This window comes from Apostichopus japonicus, chromosome 8 (genome assembly GCF_037975245.1).
Source record: "Apostichopus japonicus isolate 1M-3 chromosome 8, ASM3797524v1, whole genome shotgun sequence".
In the NCBI taxonomy this organism is placed as follows: domain Eukaryota; kingdom Metazoa; phylum Echinodermata; class Holothuroidea; order Aspidochirotida; family Stichopodidae; genus Apostichopus; species Apostichopus japonicus.
This window is the reverse complement of record NC_092568.1, coordinates 31,585,234-31,611,583: the sequence shown is the minus strand read 5'-3', so window position 1 is coordinate 31,611,583 and position 26,350 is coordinate 31,585,234. Positions and strand designations below refer to the sequence as shown.

The window sequence follows — 26,350 nt, the reverse complement described above, 5'->3', positions numbered from 1 at the left end:
TTCTTTATTTGATGGGGAAAAGATCGTAAATTTAAACATTATTATCTTCTGTCTGCACGTAGCTGTTTGAAATTAACGATTATTCCATCGACCAGATTAGAATATACATTTCAATGGATCAATGTTCTCATAGAATAACATAATTGGATCAAAAATACTTGACGTCACCATTAACTTCGTAATCGCTCTTTGACATTATATTTATTGTGACTTCAGAGAAACGGACATGGAAGGTATCAAACGAATATAGGACTCAAAATAACAAATTAAATAACAGATACATTTCGAGACGACAAACTATGATTGTTTTCAAGTGACAAACTACTGCACTATTATATACTGGCATATCTTCGTTTTAACATTGAATTACATCCACACACTGAACCAGTGGCGTAGGAAGGTACTTTTGAGTGGGGGGGGGGGGCTGAAGACTGATGGCCGGCCTGGGGGAGGGGTCTAAGGGGAGGGGTGTCCCCTCCCCCTTTGGATTTGTTTTTGCATTTCCAGGTGGCCTCAGATGCAATTTGGTGCAATATAGCACACTTCAACACCCACTCCATTTTGTAAATAATTTTGCATTTTCACCTGGCCTTAGATGCAATTTGGTTCTCCAAATGAGATTTTTTTTTCTCATTTGGAAATGAAAAAGGGGTTTTCTGACTTGCGAAGCGGGGGACGGAATGATACTTCCGCCCCTCCATATTTTTCACTGGGGTGGAGCTGGCGCCCCCAGCCCCCCGGTTCCTACGCCCTTGTACTGAACCTCTTTCACTGTAAATTAAACTATATTTTATTTAGTGTCTAAGTCAAAGATCACATCTTCATGAGCATGTAAACACATTACAGGGGCAGGGGACCCAGGATAATAAAAAAGGAGGGGTTTTGCTCTTAGGTATAGACTTCTATGTTGGAAGGTGTGGCGTCCCCCACACCCCCCCCCTCGGAAAAATTAAAACAGACAAGGTTGTTTTAATAACTATTTTGATGTTTTTGTGCGAGTTTGAAAAGCAAAGGACATAGGAGTGGGGGGGGGGGGGATCTATGTATAGGCCCACGTATCCCTTGTATCGCGCCTGCATAACTAGTGAACATTAAGTATCAAATATAATAAATACCGTTCGAGACTGTCGAAGAAAGGTTTTCTTTCAACTTGACTCTAACTTCATAATATGATAATTGAATTTGTCAGGACAAACCTGGCGTTCAGTGTGCGAGGGAATAAACTGCCCGCCACCACAGGCAACGCATTTATGGGCGTGGTCTTCTAAATATTCAGCCGATCGACGATGAAGTTTCCTCTTTTGATCCGCCAGGAGAAGACCATTTGCTGTCTCTTGAAGCAGTGTAGAAGTAAACTTTAGATTCCTGGAGGAAAACAAGCACTAAGGAAAGTTTGCGTCATATTGTAACAAATGATTTAAAAGGCTTCTCCAACTTGTTTGTTTGGGTAGCAAAGAGGGAGGGGGGAGAAAGGGAAAGTTTGTTGTATTCGTTGGTGATCTTTGTCCACCCCATGAGTGGTAGAAAGAGATCTTAATGAAGGAAAGCAGTATTTTATATTTGCCAAACCACTGCGATCCTCTGTCACTCCTCCCCCTTCCCTCGTTTTGCCCGGATCATATATAATCCGAGTTTCTTGAAGGAAAATGTGGGACGTACATTGATACATCAGAGTATGATAACTAATTGATATCAGTGTCATGTATAATGGAGTGGATCGCATGCATGTGAGAAGTGCTATTACCTGCACAACGAGATCAAGATGGTATGGTCTGATCCATCTCCTGTGATAACCGCATCTTCCTCATCTTCTTCTTTGTCTTCTTCTTTCGGGCAGTTGCACTCTGTTCTAATTTGGATCTTGTTACCATGTGTCATATGTGAACTTCGATAAAGGAATAAGACGAAAATTTTAGTTGCAACTTGAGTGTACCCATTTGTCGTTCTAAGACGTTAACAACGCAGTTTTTTTAGGCCTACTCAGACTGAACTAGCAATACCTTCCTGACAAATCAGAAGCCTAGATCATGAATCTACCCGACATCCAGACTACATCATTATCCTTAACATCATATGTTACCGACAAACGGCATGACTTCCAGGAAAGTGATAGATTTTCCAGCCAACCTTCGCCCATTTCCAGCCAACCTTCGCCCATGCAAGAGGATTCTATCGTTTCAATGTTTCAACCAAAGGGTTCTTTGTAATGACAGTTTTCTCCTTTTCTCAATAAAATGGCGACCATTTAATTAACAAAAGGCCACTTTCGTTACAGATTGGATATATTTTTATTTTCATTAAAAAATGGGCCTCTTTATGAGGTTCTTCAAAAACATGCTGGAGGCACGCCCCCTCCCCTCACCCATCCACAACATTCCCGACTCGGCTAATCCTGTGCACCTGGGCACTCCACCCCATGTTGACGCCCCTGGATACAAGCCATTTATATGAAAATCAAGTTAAAAACGGGAAGCACAACATTCCTCTTCCCCTCCCGACTCTTGCCGCATTGTCGCAACCATTGGCGTAGCAAGACTCCTTTTGATGAGAGGGGAGGGGGGCGATGCTTTTTACGGGGACAGGCAGAGTACTGCTCGATCCTAGAAAAAAAATCCTGAGTTTTATTTCGGGGCAGTGAGGGGGGGGGGAGGAGGGGCAGCAGACAAATATTGGGAGTCTAGCGCCCCTCTCACTCGGGCCTCCTGTCAGAAATCCACCACGACGTACCTGATACCAGCGCTAAACCGTTTGATCTCTGTACCAGTCGATGGAGAATCACACTCAAATATGCCAACCTGAGTCAGTAAGTGGATGGCATTACGAAACTTGGCAATATCAGTCTTGAGAGAGCTGGGAATGATAGCTTTCAGCATGTCTCGTGTGAAACTCATTCCAAGGACCGCAGCACATTTCACGATCAGCTGTTCTGATGGTTTCAAGTGATCTATCCGTGAAAGTATCATACCTGAAAATTTCCATGAAAATATCAAATTAATAATCTGAAAAGAAAACCAACGTTATCTACACGAGAATGATTGCTTATTCCGCGTGTTTGATTTCAAGAGTACCTTTTTCTTCCTCATTAGGAACAGTTAAAGAACAAAAAGAGACATTGTTTCGCTCCCAATCAATTCGGTGCAGCCAAGTTTAAACCACAGACTTGATGAAGGGACGAAGTTATCTTCGTTCATCAAGATCAAAACCATTAGACTTTGAAAGACTATAAAGGAAAAATAAGTATATGGCATGTCTAAAGACACTAAAGACACTATATCCGAAATCGTCCATTCTGGACGATTTCGGATATAGTGTCAAACAATTCACACCTTGACACTGACCTAGTAAAAATAAAAGGTAGCCTGCTTAATATTTATTGTCAAGATGGCAGCTATCGACAGATGTGGTCAGGTGGTTACCCAGTGGCGAATTAATACACACTGGAGACTCGCAGCATCATACGCTTTCTTCCGGTTTTAACTTTTTGAAACCCATTCCGAAAATAGATAGTTGGCATGTCTTGCCTGGAGGCGAACGCGGATGCCCCTTGCCCTTGGGGCCTCTGGGATTTGATGAGGCACTTGCCTCGACTGCATATTGTATTTTCCTACACTGCCTACCTTTCATGGAGTCAGGGATCCTGAGGTCCGCCAGGTTAACATCTTTCCCTAAGATGCAAACCATTGGTACATCTTTGTTAGTTTCCAAATCTTCTTTAGTTTCGTTTTCTACTTTAGTGGTATCTTGTACATTGCTTTCCGTTGTTTCTGTTGCCTTTGAATGCTGCAATAGATATCGGAAAATCACGTGTACAGTTCTAGCAAAAATATGAAACGACTGATCAACCTAACGACGCAGTAATTATATTCATATTTATTTAGAAATTATCCCAGAGTATAAACATGCTTCCAAAGAACATAGAAAGAAAAGGAAGGGGAAAAACACTAAAATTACAATAAACAACGTCTATGTATGCTCATTCGTTCTTGGATGGCAGGACAGGAAGGATAAATATAAGTCCACTGTTTTTGGACAAAAAAGTCATTGCCTTTGTTTAAACCAACACAGCCAGTTGACCAACGACCACAGACGAAACTGTTTCTACTTTTCGAAAACAACAATAACCCCCGTAATTTGCTTATAAGAGCCTCCGATGTATAACAGTGATACCTATATATGCCTAACATACGTGCATGTATTAAGGATAAAAATGTGGATTTGCAATCATGGTTCATTAAACGTTGAGGCTAATCAAAAGCTCATTGCACGCCATGGGATGGAAATTCATAACGTGTCTATGTCAAGAAAAAGTCCAAAACAATTTGGAGCGATGAATCGGTTTTAATTTTATAAGTGAAGCTGAAAGCGACGTGCACAGGATTTGGAAGACCAGTGGGCAAGAACCTTCATGGACGGGGAAGAAGGCAAGAACTTTTTATGGACGGGAAATAATGCAAGAACATTTATGGACGGGAGAGAGGGCAAGAACCTTTATCGACGGGAGAGAAGGCAATAACCTTTATGGACGGGAGAGAGGGCAAGAACCTTTATGGACGGGAGAGAGGCCAAGACCCTTAAATGGACGGCAGAGAAGGCAATAACCTTTACGGGAGACAGGGCAAGAACCCTTATGGACGGGAGACAAAGCAAGAACCCTTATGGACGGGAGAGAAGGCAAGAAGCTTTATGGGCGGGAAAGAGGGCAAAACCTTTATGGACGGGAAAGAGGGCAAGAAGCTTTATGGGCGGCAAAGAGCCTAGGTAACAAACTTTATGGACGGGAAAGAGGGCAATTAAGAGCCTGTATGGACGGGAAAGAAGGCGAGAACCTTTATGGACGGGAAAGAGGGCAAGGACCTTTATGGACGAGAAAGAGGGCAAGAACGTTTATGAACGGGAGAGAGGACAAGAACCTTTATGGACGGTAAAGAGGACAAGAACCTTAACGAACGGGAGAAAAGGCAAGAACCTTTATGGACGGGAAAGATGACAATAACCTTCATGATAGGAAAGCGGAGGACAAAAACCTTTATGAACGGGAGAGTAGGCAAGAACCTTTATGGACGGGAGAGAGGCAGATGTATGATTTGATTAACACTTGAGCAGAAGTACACACTTGGCAGCTGAGAAGTAGTTTCCTGAGAGAATCCTGCTAGGATACAAACATTCAAGTTCAGAGACGATGGTAACGATCGCTTATAAGGAGCGGAATAACACAGATAAAACTATAGAACATTGGTTCCCAACCTGGGGGTAATTACCCCTATATGTGTAATGAGGCGGCTAGGGTTAATGGCACTGCTGCTACACGACACAACCGTGTTTAATGACCGTTTTTATTGTGTTAATGGGCCTAGAGAGGAGAAGGCATTTGGGTAGCGGTTCCAAATAGGTTCCTAACCACTTTTATATATAATTGTTTCTATATGATACATCGACTAACCAGCAATTGGCTCACGATACTCCCTCTTCGACTCCCTTGCTGAGAACCGATGCTGTCATGTCGCTTCTGAAGCTCTTCCATCTTTGGTTGGATATGATTGCAACTGTCACTTGTCACTTGCGGACTGTCCTCAGAAACGAGTTCAACCGCATTTGTCTGTAACATGTCGTGCAGTATCTGTTCACACCAAGATGGTACGCCGTGACACTTTTCCTGCAAGACGCTAAAGAGTCATACGGTACATAAATGTACATATTCATATATTGGTTGATCAGGAAGGTGTGTTGGGTAACAAACGATGATAATTATTAGTTAATCTCTTTGAAAATTCATCCAGTTATCCCTACAGCCTGTTAGAAATAAAATAGTGAAAAACGGGATATTTATTATTACCCGTTTGACACACTAGTCAAATATACATAGTCACATATCGATTTCAAGCCGTAATAAAAGTACTTCTGGTAGAGTTCTAAACATCTCTACATTTGATCTATTGAGCGAAACGGTATCATCGAGGTACTTTATTTGAAAATTAAAGTTAAATAATCATGAAAAACTATAACAAAACACCTAGTTTCCATTTTCTTTAATGTCGCTGAGAACTATATACGAATGTGACCAATGATCGCAGAGCAAGGATCCTTCGCATCAGTGGATCATCGTACCTGACGAGCTCCTCCGGAACACGAACGACATCCAACATTTGGCATGCCATAGCGGCCATGTGGTCCCCGTCCAGTGGTTTCAGCTTGATGTGCATTGTAGAACGTGACGATATCAACTTCTTTGCTGCTGGACAAGGAGGGGCAACGTCACCCGACGGTGGTCTGATAGCGAGTAAGCAAACAGTTGACGAATCTTCCACCAAGTCATTCAGAAACTCCCAGGAGTATTGGTCAATGAAATGAGCGTCGTCAACAGTGAAGACGATACAGTGATCCTTTGCGAACTGTTCAGGAAGAAACACAAGGTGTATAAAAAATAGCATGCGGCCACGAAATCGTAACCAACTGTCTGTGTGTATGTTTGAGTGGCATATAGCTTTGTCAGACGATGCGTGTGTTGTTATTGTTGTTGTTGTAAACTGTGATGATCAAATGTTCAGTGGCGTCGCCAGACATTTCTATCTTGATAGTGAGAAAACAACTGGTTATTGTGATGGTCGGTGGAAAGAAGTTTAACTGCAGAACATAATACATTTCGTCCGTTGTAAAAAGAAATATTGTTTGGGTATTTTTTAACACTACAAATCGCATCTGGGTGGCACCTGGGGCACGATTTTGTTTGGGAGTGCACGTGCCCCCCCCCCCCAGGCGACCCCTTGGCGACGCCACTGCAAATGTTGAAGCCGGGGAGATCATTTCCATATAGGGTATATGTAAATCACTCGGGCAGTCTCTATCAATATTTGCTGAAACTGTTCGACATCATATGGATGGCGGAACCCACTTTCAAAATGGAGGAGGGATGGGGTGGGGTGGGCGCGAGGTGGGCAGAGACATAGCTGTAGACGATTCATCGAACCAGAGCCCCCTGGGCTCAGGGGCAACGAGGGTGGATTCTATGTTTAGCCTACGAGCTACTAACATGGAAAACTACTGTTCAAACACAAAAGCCCCGTTAAAGGATTTGGTCCTTATATGCCAAACTATACAAATATGTATTGGAAATAAGAGATATTTGTCGGGCCGAAGAAAATATATATTTGTGTGTTAGCGAGGCGCTATACGGCAGTACTTTATAAAAGCTCGATGAATGTTTAATTTTATTGGTATTATTCTTACGGTTACAAGACCAGCATCGGAACGGGCTGATCACAATTGCATTCGCCCATGACCTTGTTCAGTTCGCTTAAAATAAAAATCTCAAACATATATTTTCCAAGATGAATAGCTTATTTCCTTAAGCTATAAATGTTAAAATGTTCTATGTCGCATTCGTGCTACCGTAGCATGAACAAAGGGACCATTCGTTTTTCGAAGGTGCTCAAACTGGTCTAAGTTTTCTCGTCCCCTCCGTCATTTTTTGATAGCTTCGTTTGCCGTTTGTGCTCCAGTTTGCGTTTGACTTCACAGTGCACAAAGTTTGAGGAATCTTCGTATCGAAGCTAGGGTTCAGGCGCCAGGCTTCAAAGGTGAAAGCTGGGGACTTTCACCCTTACTTCATGCAAACTGTACTTGTCAGTTTAGATGAAGTCAAAAATGTTAAAAAATATATATATAACAAAACTAAACAATCACGAGGTCACACACAAGGGTAAAGAGTTATACTATTTTGCGACGCATTTCTGTCGACTGCGCGATTCCCACCGATTTCATTTATTTTATTTTTTTGCGCGCAGGCATGGAACAAGTGGTGCACTATTTAGCGCATATTTCACCCACATAAACTGTCGAATTTGTTTGAATTGCTTGTCAAATCAGTGATCTATATTGCCATTATTGGAAACGTATTTTGGTTCAATGGAGCCCCCCCCCCCCCCTAAAAAAAAAAACATTTTTTAGGGTAAGGTTGTGATGCTTTTAAGTCCGTTCAGTGATTACTTCATGGATTCTTTAAAGCGAAAGTCTTTAGTAATTAAATCACTAAACTTATGTTGAAGACAGACCAATCCCAAATAGGGTACGGAGAGAATTTTAATTACCTTATGAACAACTTGAACCAACAAGTGATGTAATTCATCAGCAAGTTCCTCGCTGCCCAGGTGCAGTAACCTTGCACATGGTGGAAACTGAAAATTATTTGAGGATGAAAGAAGGTCATAAAAATGCATTAATTGCTGTGTTTCTTTGTATGGTACATAATGTTTACAACTACTAAAGGAATATTTTTCATTCACTTCTCTCTGTGAGTGGTGTTTTGCACACTGAATGTATTGTGCGTATATTTAATGAGGAATATACATACGCGTAGCATGCATCGACCAATAGGTGAAAATCAATATTGCTTTTATTAAAAACAAAACTATAATATGATATGATTATACCTCCTTGAGAGTTCCTCTGACGTCACTTAACTTCAAGAAATGGGATTTAATATCTAGACCGCAGGTTCGCGAAGTGTCAGTGTTCAGTAAATTTCAAAATCCTATTAACGCTGTCATTAATATATCCAAGCAATGTTTCATATCAGCTGTAAATCACTTGAATTTCAATGAATGCTTACACCGAAAGGAAAAAAATGAACATGTTTTTTTTACTTTGGGGAGTTTTTTTCCTATAGGCCTATGGCCTTCTTGTGTAAGATATTTCAACATAGCCGAACAGATAGACAATGCAAATTTTGAACTCCCACCTAATGTAGTATTTCCATTTTTGGCATCCGGAGCAGGAACATACTTAATGTTAGCACCCGAGGATTGGGTACAAAATTTCACCGTGGGCCCGCAAAATGAAATATCATGCTCACCCCTGATCTAAACATTAAATCAAATTTAATGTTCAATATTAAGAACCGCAAAAATAGCAGCTACCCTCAGTTTCCTTATTAATCTCATTCTACCATTTGGCCGAAGGGAAGGAAGGCGGGTACCCCCAATATTTTTCTACGACCCCCCTCCCCCCCCCCAAATGTGGTTAGAAAATGCACCTGTTTAGGTGGTAAAGCTGCCAACAGGGAAATCTATGTAGACAATTTCTACAAATGTTCTCTTTTAAATTAAAATTCTTCTGCTCAGAAAATCGCATGTTTTGGTTTAAACAGTGAAACTGAAAAAGAATAATGACTTAATCATTAAACTTACTTTTAGGATCAATAGGTCGTTGAGAAGACATAATTTCTCCCTGATTTTCTGTTCTGAGATGTGACTTAGGAGTACTCGTTCTCTTTCAAGATGTCCAACGCAGGTTTCCATCTTTAACAGTAACGTAAACAGCGCCCTGACTGTGTAATAAGGGATACTAGCTTCGTTCACCGACAATGCCAAACAAATTACTCTGTCGATAAAAAATCAAATTGAGTGAAAAATACATTTCTCAGCTAGCCAATGGATTTGTCAATTTTCTGTCCCGATTGTCAGGTACATAGCGGTGGATCGCCGTCCTGGAGGAGGGGCATAAGGAGAGGATTAGATGCAAAATGGTGCTATCATTTTCGTTTTTTTTTACTACATTCGTGTACTAAAATTTTCTATTTTTTGGTACAAAAACTTAACCAATTTTGGGGAAAAAAAGCGAAAACATATTGTGTGCGCCTGCGCGGTCGAAACCCATCCGGTTATACCACATATTGAAAGATATTATTTGTGAATACAAGTATATGGCCACTCAGAGATTGTTGAGGAGACCGTTCACAACATTCTCTTTAGTAGTCCCCCCCCCCCCATCATCGGCCCCATCCCCTAGGTTCGAGTACATCATCATCATCATCATCATCATCATCATCATCATCATCATCATCATCATCATCATCATCATCATCATCATCATCATCATCATCATCATCATCATCATCATCATCATCATCATCATCATCATCATCATTATTATTATTAGTATTAGTATTATTATGCCTATCATTAATTTATAAATAAATTACAAAAAGTTGATAAAGAAGTCCCAATGTAATGATCACCTCATTCCGAGTTTGTCTGCCACCGACATCGCAGCGTCTAAGAAACGTGATTTACCGATGCCAGCTTCTCCTTGCGTGACAATCACGTGACGTTGTTTTCCACGTTTGTTTCGATTTCTTATTACCTGTTGCATTTCTTGGACGAAAACATCCATCTCCTGTTCACGACCTGAGGTGACAATAAAATACAGCTCATCGTTGATTTTTTTTTAACATAACGTGTCGATAAATACAGGGGCTGTATGTCACAACAATTTTGAGTCTTCCGCAACTTCAAGCAGAAATAAACAACCCTGTGCCATAACTTGGAATGCTGTCGATGGGAGAGGGCGTATCACCAGGTGCGCAACGACGTATACTTCTAGGGAAGTTATCCCCCCCCCCCCCCTTCAGAATAAAATCACCTATACATGAAAGAATTGTCTTCATTTACCAAGTAAACATATATGCCATTCTTACCGAGTAACGGATATTCAAACTCGGGGACGTTGGTGTGTTCATTGTAGGGCAACAAACTGCGAGTACGCACCAGCTGACCAGGTGCACTATGGGAAACAAAACGGAAATATTTGCACACTTAGGTTAAAAGAAATATTCAATATCTTCTAGTTAACTTAATCAATGACGCTATGAGGTCAAGCATTAACGATTGATTCTACACTCAGGTGCGCAACCATGTATCCTCAGCCCCCTTCCCTCCCCCTTTGAAATCAAAGAAGAATCAGTCCCCGTCTCCCCAACGGCGGACAGAATGATACAAACAATTCTAGCGTACAGTAGTACATAAATAAAGCATACAACATGTTTATGCGGTACAATCTAAACAGTTGAATATTCCTACAACATTGTTTCAAAACTGGTGTCTGTATGACTGTTGAATCAGGTAATTTCATCTGGATTTCAAGAGCTATGGCTCGGTTAATTTGAATTTAATATCTATATCCATATTTAATTATCAGACATAATATGATTTTTTTTTCAAATCAGTGATGTGTAACATGATTGAGTGTTAAAGGCGCAGTTAGGATGTTTGGATGTGCCAGTCAGAAACGTTACCAATGTTATACTTTTTATAAAAATAACACAAAACATCAATTGACTTCATACTAACTGTGGACAATTGGATGAATGAGTGGTGTTTAGCATACCATTTGTTCGTTGCTTTCTTAAGGAAAATATCGACAAATATTCCAAGTAATTTTAAAGTAGCATTCATAACGCCAGAATATGAAAAGATAACGTACGTAGTTTGTTGCGTTATTGTCAACAGACGTTCATAGCTGATGCAGATCATCCGATCACGTAAATCAATCCGCTTGGAAAAACTTAAGTGGAAGCATATTCTTGTCATTAGAAGGATTAGACTAATCGACACCTCGGATCGGAACAACAGCGTCACATTTGAATCAACGACAGGTGGCATGCATGGGAGTTGTACTTATGGTTAGGTAACTTAATAACAAAACGAAGTAATTTTAGTTGAACCTTACTTTTCATCTTCCGTGTATTCATGGATGACCCCGGCCTGACGAACCCCTTTCATTTCTCGATGAGGCAGCTGACGGAAGAAGCTTCTTGGGAGCTTGGAGTGATGGTATGTTTCCGGGTCACATGACACCTTGTTTGGATAATGCATCATGAGTCGAGCCGCCATGTTCACCTTCCTACCGATCACTGGCAGATCCAACGGAGAAGTAAATAAAACAATGTTCGTAATTCATACAGTCATGATGTCATGTGCAGGATCGACCATCTAACATTCAATTTATTTGCTCCTGCTCTCTTTGGGATTTGTTTTGAATACACATAATTTATATCGCACCGATAACACCAAACTGAGATTAGAGTGGACATAACACATAACTGAGCCTCACCTGTATATTCATGTCTGTGGACGTGACCTACGACCCCGCAAAAAGACGAGCCCGTCGTCACACCGATGGACACTTGACTGATCCCATGTAACAAGAAGAAAGCAATGGTATGTGAATCGTATATGCTATGAAGATGAAGGCCTACTAAATGAATAACCAGATGAAAGTAAACAATATATATTACGGAATCAGCAAATAAAAAAAAAATGTGTGGTAAATTCGTAACGTAATATCAAGCAGTCATTTTGAACTTGTATTCATATGCCATCGTCTCCATGAAAATAGCATGACGTCAGAGAAAGTAACATAAAAAAATCAGACAAACGTGAAACTGAAAAAAAGGTAACAACATCAATTTTAAACATTTTCGCCTTTCCTTTCTTTGCTATTTTTGTTTTCTTGTTGCTGTTGCTGCTGTTGTTGTAATTCTTTAGCTATAGCAGTGGTGTAGTCAGGAAGTTAGTATGAATGTGATACAGTGAAACTTGTGAAAGGGTTTTCATATCTATATAGCTAGGTCAGGCTATTATCGAGAAAGAAAAGACTTCGCTTATACGGTCAGTGCCGTTAGAACTGAGAAGGAGCTACAAAATTACATATATATACCAAATGCAATACATGAAACACAGTTGATACAAATACCAATACAAATAGTAATGTTCATTTCGAGATTAGAAACGCTATAATGTACTATTTTCATTTTCATGTTTCTGCTTCTAATATTTATACCAATTTATTTATACTCTCTAATCGTACATTTACGTCAATGATTTACTTACGAAACATTTGGCCCATTTTTCAGTCGTTCACTGATTTGATAGGCACACTTCAATGCTCTGGCACAATCGTCCTCGTGTTTGTATCCGGGTACGCCAAACATACACAGGAAGGTACAACCCTTCAAAGGAAGAATATTTCACCAACACTCATGACGGTATTTGACGTTTTCTGGTAGTTATACACACATTCATCGAATAATTAAACAACAAATTCCAAATATGAACAGGAAGGTACAACCCTTCAAAGGAAGAATATTTCACCAACACTCATGACGGTATTTGACGTTTTCTGGTAGTTATACACACATTCATCGAATAATTAAACAACAAATTCCAAATATGAACAGGAAGGTACAACCCTTCAAAGGAAGAATATTTCACCAACACTCATGACGGTATTTGACGTTTTCTGGTAGTTATACACACATTCATCGAATAATTAAACAACAAATTCCAAATATGAACAGGAAGGTACATCCCTTCAAAAGAATAATATTTTACCAACACTCATAACGGTATTTGACGTTTTCTGGTAGTTATACATAATTAAACAACAAATGCCAACTATGTACAGGCAGGTACAGCCCTTCAAAAGAAGAATATTTCACCAACACTCATGACGGTATTTGACGTTTTCTGGTAGTTATACATAATTAAACAACAAATGCCAACTATGTACAGGCAGGTACAGCCCTTCAAAAGAAGAATATTTCACCAACACTCGTGACGGTATATTACGTTTTCTGGTAGTTATACATAATTAAACAACAAATTCCAAATATGCACAGAAAGGTACATCCCTTCAAAAGAAGAATATTTCACCAACACTCATGATGGCATTTGACGTTTTCTGGTAGCTAAACACAGATTCCTCGAATAATGAAACGACAAATGAAGTCGTCTTGAGTCCCAGTCTCACCAAATGTGTGTAAATGTATTTTACACATTATACTGACTTCAAAATATACGGAAGCCTCTATTGTAAATTACATGTTCTTTTGTACATGTAAAAGAAACCCCAGGGGGAGCGGAGGAGAAGTGTAACTTTCCCAATTCCTAGCAGAACCCTTACCTGAATGAAATAAACATACCCGCTCAAATAAATAACACTGCATGTACTTGCCACCACCCTGTCCCCCCCCCCCCCTCACTCCAAGACACCATGCCCATAAATTTGACTCCACCACTGAACTTATCAGTCCCACATTTGGTGCTTCTACTTTCTATTTTAATACATTCGTGCATAAGGTTTGTAGTGATGTGAACACAATGTCCTAAATGTACTCATTCATGACTTGAGGGCTACGATAAATAGTTTTTGGAAAAAGCCCGCCGCACAGCGAAGGTTTTCATTTCTATGTTAAGTCGGTACACTGATTCGTGAATTATCGCTTACCTTGTCGAACATGAAGATTTTGTTGAGACAACCTACAAATAGGAAACACGAAGTAAGTATTATAGATTTTTCTTACTTATATATGAAAATCAAGTATTGAGGTCATGATTACCGTAGTTATATTGCAGTCGGAAACACACGTAGGCTATACACCTTCAACAATTTATTTCGTTACCGTATAGGCGAAAACCAAATATAAATGGAGACAGATTTGTTAATATGGTACATGGATAACAGAGGACTATAGCTATAATACTGCCCGAATTAAAGCTAGAAGAGTAAATATATGTATATACGTGGACGATATATCGAACTTTAAACTCTCACGTTGCCACACTTAGACTAGTTTACATCCTTGTCATTTTCTTTTTCAGTTTAGATCCCAATCAACTCTCTGGGTTGGTCTGGAGGTTTGAAAAGTATCAACAAACGTGAAATTTTGAACGATTCCTAGATATTCATTAATTGAGATCATTACAGAATTTAACCCAATTTTGCTAGCCAAAGGGGATAATCCTAACGATTCTAGCATTAACTGCCTTCAGTGATGTTAAAGTCTATCTATGACCTAGTGTTATAAGCTAACGTAGATGCACAAAGACTAACCTTCAAATTTGCGGAGATCTCTGTAAATGGTCTGGAATGCAGCCTGTAAGCTCCCAACATCGTCAATGTCTTCTCCGTTAATAAACAATAAGTTTATAAAGAGGACACTGACCTGGCGCATCTCCGACAGATACTCTAGATGCAACCCGTCATCTATCTGTATACCGAACAGAGAATACAATTAGCCAAACTTGACTTTACCTTCATTATTAAGATGAGCACTCCATAGAATAGCGAAGAACAAAATTATGTGCCACAGGGAGTCGACTTGTTATACCAGAGGCATCGAAATCCAGGTCTGACCCCCTCCCCTTGTTTGCACTCTTCATTTTCCTCATTAAGGTATGCCAAGAAAATGAGAGTACACTGTTTTTTACCTCATATTTTCCCGAGCCTCCTGAATGGTTTCTAGGACCCATTATTGATCCAGGGTCCCAGGATTTTAGTCCCTCCTCACCCTATCTTGTCAGACCTGTTTGTTACTCCCCCACTCTCAACCCTACTTCCACATTGCCTTTTTTCTTTAGCAAACGTACATATCACTGCGTACACATGTCCTCTCGCCACCCCCCCCCCCCCCTCTTCCTTGCGCACGCCACTGGTATAAATCACACATTTAATATGTAAACTGATAGGTATATCCAGCACTGTACTGTAAGATTTTTATTAGGAAATGTAAACAGGTTTTATCGTGCATCATCGGGTATCAGGTGTACCTCTCTACCCCCCCCCCCCCCTCCGTCCCCCGTTCCAAAATCCTCTTTCGCGAGCCTGGTGAGTTTCGGCAATCTACAGTCTATATACACTCATTCACAGAAATAATATAGGTATAGTCTTTATAGCAGACGACACTGCATGGTATCAACCGACATATTTCGGATTCGCATGCAAATTTGCTACTAAACAATAGGTTCATAGAAGAAAAAACAGTGACACTGACATTGTACACTGCTGGCACATCAGGAGCAGATCCACGGGGTTGGTTAGAAGTACCTCCCACTTTCATCGTCCCCCCCCCCACCTCAAAAGACGAAAAAAATCGAAAGTATATATTATAGCTCAACCTTGCTTTATAGGCCCAATTAGAAATGTAATTAATAGCCTAAATATTATTCGGATTGCACCACTTCACGTCCTAAATATGTAAATATTATTTCTTGCTGGGGGAGAAGCCCCCTCAATTTCACGCAAGTGGACTACAATTCTGCTTCACGGCCAAACCCCTCCTTTTTACAGCCAAATGAGGAGAAACTTGTTGGGTGATTTACATCAATTTCATGGTTTTAAATATGTTCAGAATGTTGTGTTTGTATCAACTATACTGGTTATTTCTTGCTGTCAGATACTACACTGCTTGAATGCATTACGTCACGGCTTCAATACTCTTTGTAAGACCTCGTTCTCCTCTTCTATTTCTATGGTATGAACTCACTTTCTGTAGGACTGGTCTGATGATGTACTTCCGTAATCGACTCTTTTCGTCGTCTGTCATGGAACTGAACACTGTCTTCCTCCCTAATCAAGGTAGAATGGATAGGCAAAGATTGTGACGAGCGAAACCGACAGCTGTTTCCAACAACCTAGCAAGTTGAGTACAGTATTCGCACATTAAAATGACCTCCCCCCCCCCACACACACACACATAAAACCAAAATCCCATCGGGCCCTCCCCTTCTAAAAATGAACAAATGAAGAAATCGGGTCAAAGCACGCAGACTCGCGAGTGTACATTTATTATGAGAAATTAATATAAATTGATAAAAAGTATGAATTGTGATGCTAATAATTATGAATCTCAAAATAACAAGCATGAAGGGTCAGTGAATATTGCTCGTGTGGTCACTGTCCAAACACAAAAACAAGGGCGATTTCATCCTACATAATCCACCTTTTTAGGTATCTCTTTGATTGATTGTTTTCTTTCAGGACTTACTTCTTCCCTTGGCATCTTCGGCTCCGATGACCTCAGCCTCGTTTGGAGATGGTCCTAGCTCATTGGATGAAGGAACATTGAGCTTTTGTACTGCTGGTTCCAGCCGGTTGGAAAATCGTCTCCATGGTGATTTAGGACGTCTTCCTGTTTGGATATATTCAACATCCCAGCAATGGTCACCCTTAAGCTTAAATGATTTTTTTCTCTCTCTCTACAGTACTAGAGATCAGTAATCCTTGCCGGAACAATGTAACAACTATAAAGTACAGCCCCAGCTTTAGCTATAGGCATATAGGAATCGGTGGAAACTCAACATGTTAATTTCCATAAACTGTTAATGATATAATTTCTAGCTAGTGCACCAGTACAAAGTGAAATACGACATAGTGTTCGTACACTGGGACGTTGCCTGTAATTTGCTTTAAAATTGTGTGAAAATCTTTTGCAACAGTCTAATTTAAAGTTGACCAGTTCGGTCCTAAATGTCAGCATGATACAGTTACTAAAAGGTTACAAAAGGTACTTTTTCGTTACAGCTGTGTCCCTTTCACATTCCATACGTTTAGGCGTGTGCATGTAAGTCGATTAAATATCTCAGTTCGAGCCAAATACTCTGAAGGTGGCAGTAAAATGTATAATGAAATGTGAACATAGCATATTAATATCATTGACATTACGGTCATACAGGGTCGTTTATGAAGTGAACGGTTCCTTTCACTATAAAGGTTCGGTGATTGGACCGTTGACTAACGTCTCTCTTTTACCACAATCCGCACTCGGAGGAAAGATAAAACGAGCGGTTATAGAAACTTCCGACCACAGGAACCACAATTATCAAACTTGGAACAGCATTTACTTGAAGCCATTCCAACCCATAATCCAAATTAAATTTTATTCTCTTGTTTTTGAATGCTTCCTCCCTCGCACAATGCAATAAATATGCTAAGCAAATATACTAGGGTGATGTAGCTAATTGATTTCATCCTGTATTATACGATAAATTGGACATGATGTACATACTAGCCGACCTTAATGTATATAGTTGAAAATGTATTGAGGCAAATGATTGAAACTAACGGAACCTAGTAATTAAGGTATTGTACATTCCCAGACGTGAATTGGGTTCTCTAGCAACTGATAAATAGGACATTTGACAGTTGAATGTTGTACATGCCCCGAATAATGTTATAAGGGTAAAATGTCATCTCATTTGCATAATGTATGTCAGCTGATGATGATGCGTGCTACCACATACATTTAATGTTTTCTGTTATCAGACAGTGACGTCACTACATGTCATACATAAACTGCAGTGCACATGACCCAACATTAATGTATCGGACAGTGATCAAAAGCAATATGCATGATGCATGAATTAATTGATCTATAACGGACTTATCAATCAAACTCGCTCTATGCAGGGAGTTGTAAGCCCCCAAACCCACCACCCCGCGATCTCTGTGAATATGAAAACCTCGAAAGCAGAGATAGGGAGAGTGTGGTTCTGTTATTGAAAAAACAATCATACATTGGAGCTTAGGAACACCCCCACCCCCCCTCCACCAAAATAAACACCAAACGTTGCTTTCTGAGGCAAATGTGGTACATAAATGAAGCGTTGCAGAGTGCACAAATTGATTAGTTTCAAGAACGATTTTACGATACTTTTGTAAACAAGTAAGTCTTGTAAATTTTAAGTAATTTTTGAGTACATGGTAGGGATATAATTAGGTCCAAGAACTATACTGGTGAACGAGACAAGATATTGAACAAACATCGTTAGCCCCACCCGGCATGTGTCGTCAGTATTCTTACTTTTCTTATTCGAAGGTTCCAGGAGAGCATTCCAGGCGTGATTTGTGTTATCTGGCACCTGTTCCATGGGATCATCTGGTGGTGGTTCCAGGAGATAATCCTCAACCTATCAAAATAAACATATTTAATCTGACTCAGGCCAAGAACATTATAGAAAAAAACTATAAGGGCTTAACTACTGACTAGCTAAAACTGAAGGAGGAAGGGTAGCAACAATTATTGTATTCGTTCAGCATTTGTACTGAGAAGGTCCCCGAGACCCGACAACACCCCTCCATCATCTTCTGCTTATCCCCCCTCCCCCCCCCCCCCCCCCCGTCGACGATAAACATGACGATGAACCACATCGTGCTGTTCAGTTATACCGAGTATTATTCAAAATGAGACTGCAAATTGATCATTGATCAAACTAAAATACCGTTGAAAAAAACAAATCAACAAATGAACGTTAAAAGGTGAGTTTTGGTACTTGACTTGTACGGAAGTTCGTCGCTCAGACACTGTTTCATATTAACTTTGCTTTTACACATACAATAAAAAATCACATAAAACGTACTTTATATTTTTCAAGAAAAAGTAGACTGATCACCGAATGACAGAAACCATTTCCCTATCCTCGGCAAGGGCCTCAGGAATAAGAACAGTTGACGCCCCTCTCCCAATCGGTTTATATGTAATATACCTCTATATGTCTGGACGGGACCTCATGAGTAATCACGTCTTGATCTGGACTGAACGTCCAGATCTTTGGAGACCAAATAATGGATCAAGAAGAGCCCCCGTCCCCCCTCCCCCCAACCATCGGTTTAAATGTACCATACCTCTATATGTCTGGAGTCAGACAGGACCTCGTGAGTAATCAAGTCTTGATCTGGACTGTATGCCCAGATCTTTGGAGACAAAATAATGGATCCAGAAGAGGCGAATTTTTCAGCTCTGTTGGCATCGTCTACAGCTTCACCACCTAGTACAAAGTGACAGCACTCCTGGTTACCGACTGTAGTGACCCGCATCGGACCCAGAGACAACCCTGCAATATGACAGTCATGTTAATGTTAAGGTTGGTGACGTCGGATGCAATGTTATAAAGCTAAGAGCAATCTTGATGAAACGATCATTGTTTTAGTGTGCCGAAATGCATTCTTTTATAAAGGTCATCAATATACACCTGATTAATTAGTTTTTTGATTGTCTAATTTTAACCCTCAAAATATAAGAACCGATGCACATGGTCAGAGCATGCAGGAAAATACTTTTATTTTAATTTGGCAAGTTTTAAGCATGCTAAAATTTGGAGCTAATACCCCCCCCCCCCTCCCCCGCTCCTTCGAATGCTGCAATTATTCTAATACTTGCCGATTTTAACCCTCAATTTGACTCCGACTTCGGTGGTCCAGTTATCACATCTCTCTTGAATACGGATGGCGCACTTGATAACTCGACGGATACTGAAATCTAGGTTGTCTCTTCTCACTTTCCATAAAGCAAGAAATGCATCTCCTGAGAAATATCGCGAAAATAAAGATGATATTAATATGATTAATCTATACATATTACTATGGGGAACAGATGTAATGTAAGGCCAAAAAATATGTTTATAAACGGAGATTGATAATAGGCCCATAAAACCTTTCAATTCCAATCTATCAACAAAGAGAGAGGGAGAGCTAACAATTTTGTTAAAACTAGATTCGCCTAAGAACTCGAATCGAGACGGTTGAAATGAATTTCCAGGATCGTAACCACAGGAAACACCGCCGAACCCATTTTACAAAGTTAGTGACCAAAGTTGGATGCACATATTGTCATTGATAGGTCAGTCCTGGTTAACGCTTGTATTGAATTATTCGGAGATGTGTCTGCATCCTTTTGGACACAAATATATATATATATATATCTACTTTCGTGTTACTCGAATAACTTAATCTATATTGTAAATGGCACAATGGTCATATTACAATTCAAGCTGACCCCCCCCCCTCCCCCCGTCCCCCGCCCCACCCGCCCATCTCACTCTCACTTCACATCATTGTAGGAAAATATGATTACGGACTTCAGCATGGTATTTTACGAAAAATGAAGTGTGAAGGTCCTACGGCCTATATATGACATCTAAAAGCTACAAAATTAGCGGTGTATATTTACCAGCAAACTTCAATATGTCACCCTCAGAGCTAATGATATTTTCGACGATAAGACCCAAATAGTTATTCAGTGCTTGGGTCAACCGGTCTGTACCACTGCCAGATCTCGAGTCCATACTATATCTTTCGCAAAGTGCAGTGAATCCTAAAACAGAAAAAGAGCATCTAACGCGATAACCATTACAGTACATCACAAAACACTATTACTATACATTGGTGTATAAACTCTTCTATTTTAAAAGTCGACGAGTTCCTTTTCATTACAGGTGTGATAAGTCCTCACGTTATATATAAGTAAATTTTCGAGTTTTCGAGGTTAATTTGTTGTATTTGCTCATGTGTTTATAAGAAATGACGACTTTCTCGAGAGAAGTTTGAAATGCACTACATGATAGTGATCTGGGCCCCAGGAAAAAAAAAGTAATTCCGGTCTCTCGTTACTAACTATATCAATACATCTTCCATTGATAAGGCCAACTGATTCCAAATTCAGTCGAGACGGATCCGAGGAGGGGACACGAGGGCCTCTATATACGAAACACACATTATATTCCCCAATAATTTACGAATGGCCCAGAATTATACACTTTCTAAACTAGTGGTGCCCCTATTTCTCTAGGCACTCGGGCACCTTCCGATGACTGTATACGACAAGTCAGTGGCACGTCTGCCAGTATAGATCTACTTATAAATAAACGAATAAAATCAACTGGAAAACTGTTATTATTTTATAAATTAGGTCTAATGCTCACCTGAAATGTCAGCGAACATTAGAATCCCTTCGAATTTTTGACTGTGAGGTAAGGATCTATCATACGCTGACGATAAAACAAGGTCTGGCACGTGTGTGGCGAGCTGATTGACTACATTTGTCTCTCGACGGTCTTTCATCCCTCCAGCAGCAGAAGTTAGATTTCCGTCTTGAAACTGTCTCACGACTGGAGTAAGATTAGGTAGAGAGACAACAACAACATTTGAGATTCATGTCTTAGTCTAGCCTTCCTTCTGTTGATGTCATAATTGGGGGATCCGGTTAAACTACATTGTTTAACATCGCGAAGTAACCGTATACCGTCCTAGGATCGTACACGGTAACTATACGGTATGTGATAATACTATAGCGTAACTGTATGTTCGAACCGGGGACCTTATGATTGGTTTACTGCACATACTTTTCATACTGTGCCTTTCACTTTGTAATTTTCAAGAAATATCACCCAAGATGGTGCCTTGGTAGAAAAAAAAACTGGCTTGATCCACTCTCAATATTAATCCCTTTGCATTAAATATGAGACCAACGATGTGACATCGTAATATGAATCGAAGAGACTGACTTCGGTCAGCTTGCGGCATTGATAATGTTATTTTAAACTGACAGCAGTAACCACGATCTCTCTGATTGTGCTTTGTGGTTTTGTTCTATCATGGAGCTATTACGGTAATAGCTCCATGATTCTATCCTTCATCGATCGTTTGTTTAATCAAATTCCGTCAGATGATGCGATAGGTAAAGATCATGAGTCAAAGTACTCGAAACAAGAATTTTCCCCCCTAACTTTGCGCATGCGTTGAAATTAGCTGAAATTCCAGTAAATTGAACAAGGCCATTTGTAGCTGCGCTGTAGCTGCCGTGTTCAAATTGTGACCTCTTTTTCGATCGCAATTTCGGCAAAATCGACAAAAAAAGCGACAAAACGGTTCAAATTGCTACTGCGAAACAAAACAACATCAATCAGTTTATTGTGAGACATTTTTTTAAGTATTTCACCTATTTACCGGAAGTTCAGCTAATTTGTATAACACAGGACGGATGTTATATAGGGAGCACGCGAAGTTACCCTATGCCACCATACATCTTTCTAACAAAATTACAGTTCCCATACATAAATCTACATAGAGTAACTTACTTCCGCCGGTGTGTCTTGGAAGTCGGTATATCGGTATATATTGAGGAGTGATAGCTTAGTGGTTAATGCCGGTGCAGGTTCGAGTCACTCCAAGATTAATGTATGTCGTCCAGTTACAGAGTTGTTCACAGTTGACAATTCATAAACATGGACGTTAAATATGAATCTAAGAGACTGACTTTGGTCAGTTTGCGGCTTTGATAAGCCAATGAGGCTTCTTCGCGAGTTCCTGCTTGCAGGAGGATCTAAAATACATACATAAATACATACATATCCATCCACAATGTGTTGCGGTCGGTGGATGGCAAAAAAATAATCGTTTATTTGTAAACCACTTAGAGCTTACTTTTGGAATAAGTGCTATATAAATGTAATTTAATGCTAATAATAATAGATGTCAGTGGAAATCGCAACATCAATTTCGTGCCCCACTGTCGTCATACACCCTATTCTCGCCTTTGCCCCGAGCTTACGTTAAGTAATCATGATAGAACTTACCATTCCCTGTGACAACCCTCCTTGCCAAATTCGAGTGCATCCTCTTGATTTCGTTTCCTTCTTGCCTAATGTTAGGCTAAGTGTTATGCCAAGTTGAAATTTATGTAGCCGATACGAACTAACGTAAGATCCACGTTACATCCTGTAAATCCCTAGTAAAACTCCCTTTGAGCTGATGATGTAAGGTTTCTTCAACTAACATTGCTGAAATCCCGAATGCTATAACGTTTGTAGAATTAATGAGCTTCAACAATGCTCTATCCGCCTTCTGTATACTAAGTAAAATCTTGAGCTGTCACTCCTCGGAGTTTGTATTTTTATCACGCCTTACACAATACAATATGTTGTTTATCTGTATGTTGAGTAACGTATACGTACGCTGGTTCAACGATGTGAGCCTATATTGTATAGTGTTGAGTAATCGGGCGCGTAGGATGATTATGTTCGTGACGCGTGGCAACGCAGTTGACAGAACGAATGGTCATTTAAAAAGTCGCGCGCTGCCATTGAACTTTCTCCAAGCACAAGTCATCTACATAATGTACAGTATCCTGTAGTGAATGAAGTTTAAATCGCGTATATTGTAACATGGTTACAATGCACATCGGAAAAGTTCGAGTATACCGTCTACACTGCACAGCTGTGTTAAAATGGGTCCGCTCCAAGTTTCCGAGTTTCTTCCAATAACATGTCCTGTTGATTAATGAGTACGAATTAGGGTTAATCCACACGTAATGAAGATTTTCAACGTATTATCAATAATTAGTAGCTGCGAAAGCCTATTATTCTCTTTCCCCCCTCAATCCTACTCGGAAATTATGTATGTAATTGTTGTTTATGGACAAAACAGACGAAAATAGATACACTGATTGTTCTTGCTATACTACTTGGCAAACAAAAGGTGTTTTATCGCCGCTTTTATAGTTTTGTATCACTTTTCTGCTATTGTTTAATAAGATAACTTAGCCAATTTAACACAGATACCTCAGAATTTTACTCCTAACAACTTCATTGTATATATTACAACAGAACACCGTTTTCCATGTATATGGATATTTCAAGCCGTCGTGCTGGCGTACAGAGAAATGTCATTGTCGATTTGCTGCAGTCAGAATAAACTTGGCAGCAATTCTTCAATCGGAAGTTAAGCAAGATACACACAGTAATCTTGAGACCGATAGCATACCTCGACAACAATGCTGGCAAGCTTCCTTTCACAAATATTCTAGTATAAGTGGGTTCCGAAATCAAATTCATGGTTCTTGAGCAACCTCAGTTCGGAGGAGATTCACTAATTATGTCATTTCCATGTCAGTTTATTGCTCGTTAGATTAGACAACCTATAGATGATCCTTTCGGTTACAAACCAGCAACGGATATTGACTGTAATTTGAATTAACGAGGTTGTTCGGCTTATTTCGCAATGAGTATATGTGTACATGCATGACACCTTTTGTTTATAGCGAGAAGGGGGAGGAAAATAGTAGGCCTACGGTTATTCATCTTCCGATTCGGTAATTTTGCGTAGGCGTGATTGCTTATTCAAAGCTATGTTGCAACATCTCTAGTAAAAGCAAGGTGATCAGTTTTGTGGCGCCGACATTCTGAGCAAAGAAAGAGTAAATCGCATTCATGTGAAAGAGAAGTAGGGCTGGGGGGGGGGCGGCTTAGATTATTGTACCCTTGTAACCTCCAACAATACGTAGCCATATAGTAAGAATCACAGATAAATTCCACCCACACACACCGGCGTCTTTCGAGTTAAATCGTAGATGTCAATTGCTTTTTCATCGGTTAGCAACTGAACATGCGCAAAATGTACTCGAGATTCTCACCCAAAGGGTGGAAGTGGACTTAATCATTGATACTTCTTGAAATATCGTAGAATTCAATAATTGGGTCTTGTACAGTTGGACAGTGTGAAGACAAGTTTGATGTGGCTCACAGAAAACTAAGAAATCGAACTCTATTTAGTGTTACTTTCATGTTGTTATTTAAGTCACATGTTGGTCAATCAGTCTCGTTAGTCCGCGTTGTACGCTACAAGTAATTACGGTATGTAACGACCGGTACAGTGTCTGGAAGAGGGTTTGGGCGGAAGATCGTGTGTTCAGATATTGATTAAATATTACGTTATTCCAGAAACCCATGTATACAGCAGCTTACAAGATTTGAAAAGTCAAAGAAAAATGATCACAAGATTTGATTTGATGACTGTTCGTTATCTCCGCTTCTCTCAAACTAATGTCGAAGTAATAATCATGAATAATATGAAATTCAATTATGCGTTCATGATGATGCCCATATTTTACTTATGAACAATAATTATGAGAGCTGATTCGAGCGACAAGTCAGAATTGACCAAAGTCCCTGCGGTGACTTGATCAATTGATGACTTGAATTCATCACACCAGCCAAGTTAATTCCTAATGCTAATATCACTCTTTACTGTCCCCTAAATATTCGTTACTGTCCTCTCATTTCACGCCTCGGAGAATTCGTACTGACAGTATAAACAGTTATTAACCTCCCTCAGATTAAAAAAAAAAAAAAACAATATTCATACTGTTCATACTGCTAGTACGAGTGCTTTGAAGCAGGGCATGAAAGAACAGTATAGAACAAATAATTGTCCAAATTGGATCCGCACAACTGAACTTCGTATTAATATGAATGAGCAAGTTGCTCCAAAGAACCAATCACAGGGGACGATATCAAATCTCCAAGTAGTGCTTTCGTAGTGAAGAGATCACCGTGCAGGCAATGGAAACTCTTTCTGTACTGCACGGGTTTATTACAGATCCTATTTAAAGCAATTTCTGATCTTATTGTTTACAATGGAGTTCGAGGAACCGGACTGTAACCAGCCACCATGGATGCCTAGCCATAAGGGACAGATTGAGGTAAATATATTCCATTACAAAGGTGCGTAATTATTTCCTAACAGAAGCAACTCTACTCGGAAGTACTTGTTTCATTGCATTTTGACGACAGCTTGAATCTATGGAACGCCGAAAGGCAATGTTTAATGTTGTTTACTTCTATGCTGTCTGTTATCAAGAGACAACATGATAACAGACAGCGTTGAAGTAGACAACATAATACATTTCCCTTCCGGCGTTCCATATAAATCCGGGAGAGATGAATGAATTGGTAGAGGTGAGATGGGTAAGAGGAACACGAAATTCGTCACGTGATGTGATCGATCCAGCCACGAAATTACGCACAGAAGTCTCGAAAATGGCTATTCTGCGCAATCCGTACCTTACAATCCTTTGAAACGTTCCACAATTGCACTTTAGTTTACCAAGAAAGGGAACAGTTTACTTTTCATTACCAAGATGGGGTTATACTTGTATGAAATAGGGTACTTTTCAGACTAAGGA

The 26,350-nt window shown here is 39.9% G+C and overlaps 1 protein-coding gene across 3 annotated transcripts in view; it reads right to left on the bottom strand.

Moving 5' to 3' along the window:
• Positions 1-23,561, bottom strand: part of LOC139971587 (adenylate cyclase type 10-like) — a 39,154-nt gene extending 15,593 nt beyond the window's left edge. For 2 of the 3 annotated variants that reach the window (XM_071978206.1, XM_071978207.1), the window contains exons 1-20: positions 19,610-19,618; positions 19,237-19,446; positions 18,416-18,521; positions 16,601-16,744; positions 16,100-16,182; positions 14,668-14,824; positions 14,062-14,093; positions 12,666-12,784; positions 11,887-11,963; positions 11,503-11,686; positions 10,472-10,557; positions 10,013-10,181; positions 9,183-9,375; positions 8,085-8,171; positions 6,106-6,389; positions 5,441-5,663; positions 3,618-3,780; positions 2,728-2,965; positions 1,745-1,885; positions 1,197-1,365 (exon numbers count right to left, since the gene is read on the bottom strand). In XM_071978206.1, the coding sequence (XP_071834307.1) occupies positions 1,197-1,365; positions 1,745-1,885; positions 2,728-2,965; positions 3,618-3,780; positions 5,441-5,663; positions 6,106-6,389; positions 8,085-8,171; positions 9,183-9,375; positions 10,013-10,181; positions 10,472-10,557; positions 11,503-11,686; positions 11,887-11,963; positions 12,666-12,784; positions 14,062-14,093; positions 14,668-14,824; positions 16,100-16,182; positions 16,601-16,744; positions 18,416-18,521; positions 19,237-19,428 (2,847 nt within the window). In that variant the 5' untranslated portion in view covers positions 19,429-19,446; positions 19,610-19,618. Of the gene's footprint in view, positions 1-1,196; positions 1,366-1,744; positions 1,886-2,727; positions 2,966-3,617; positions 3,781-5,440; positions 5,664-6,105; positions 6,390-8,084; positions 8,172-9,182; positions 9,376-10,012; positions 10,182-10,471; positions 10,558-11,502; positions 11,687-11,886; positions 11,964-12,665; positions 12,785-14,061; positions 14,094-14,667; positions 14,825-16,099; positions 16,183-16,600; positions 16,745-18,415; positions 18,522-19,236; positions 19,447-19,609; positions 19,619-19,771; positions 19,916-20,560; positions 20,705-21,311; positions 21,498-22,964 lie in introns of those variants that run through there. The other variant, XM_071978208.1, reaches the window with a different exon arrangement.
• Positions 23,562-26,350: the final 2,789 nt, after the last annotated feature.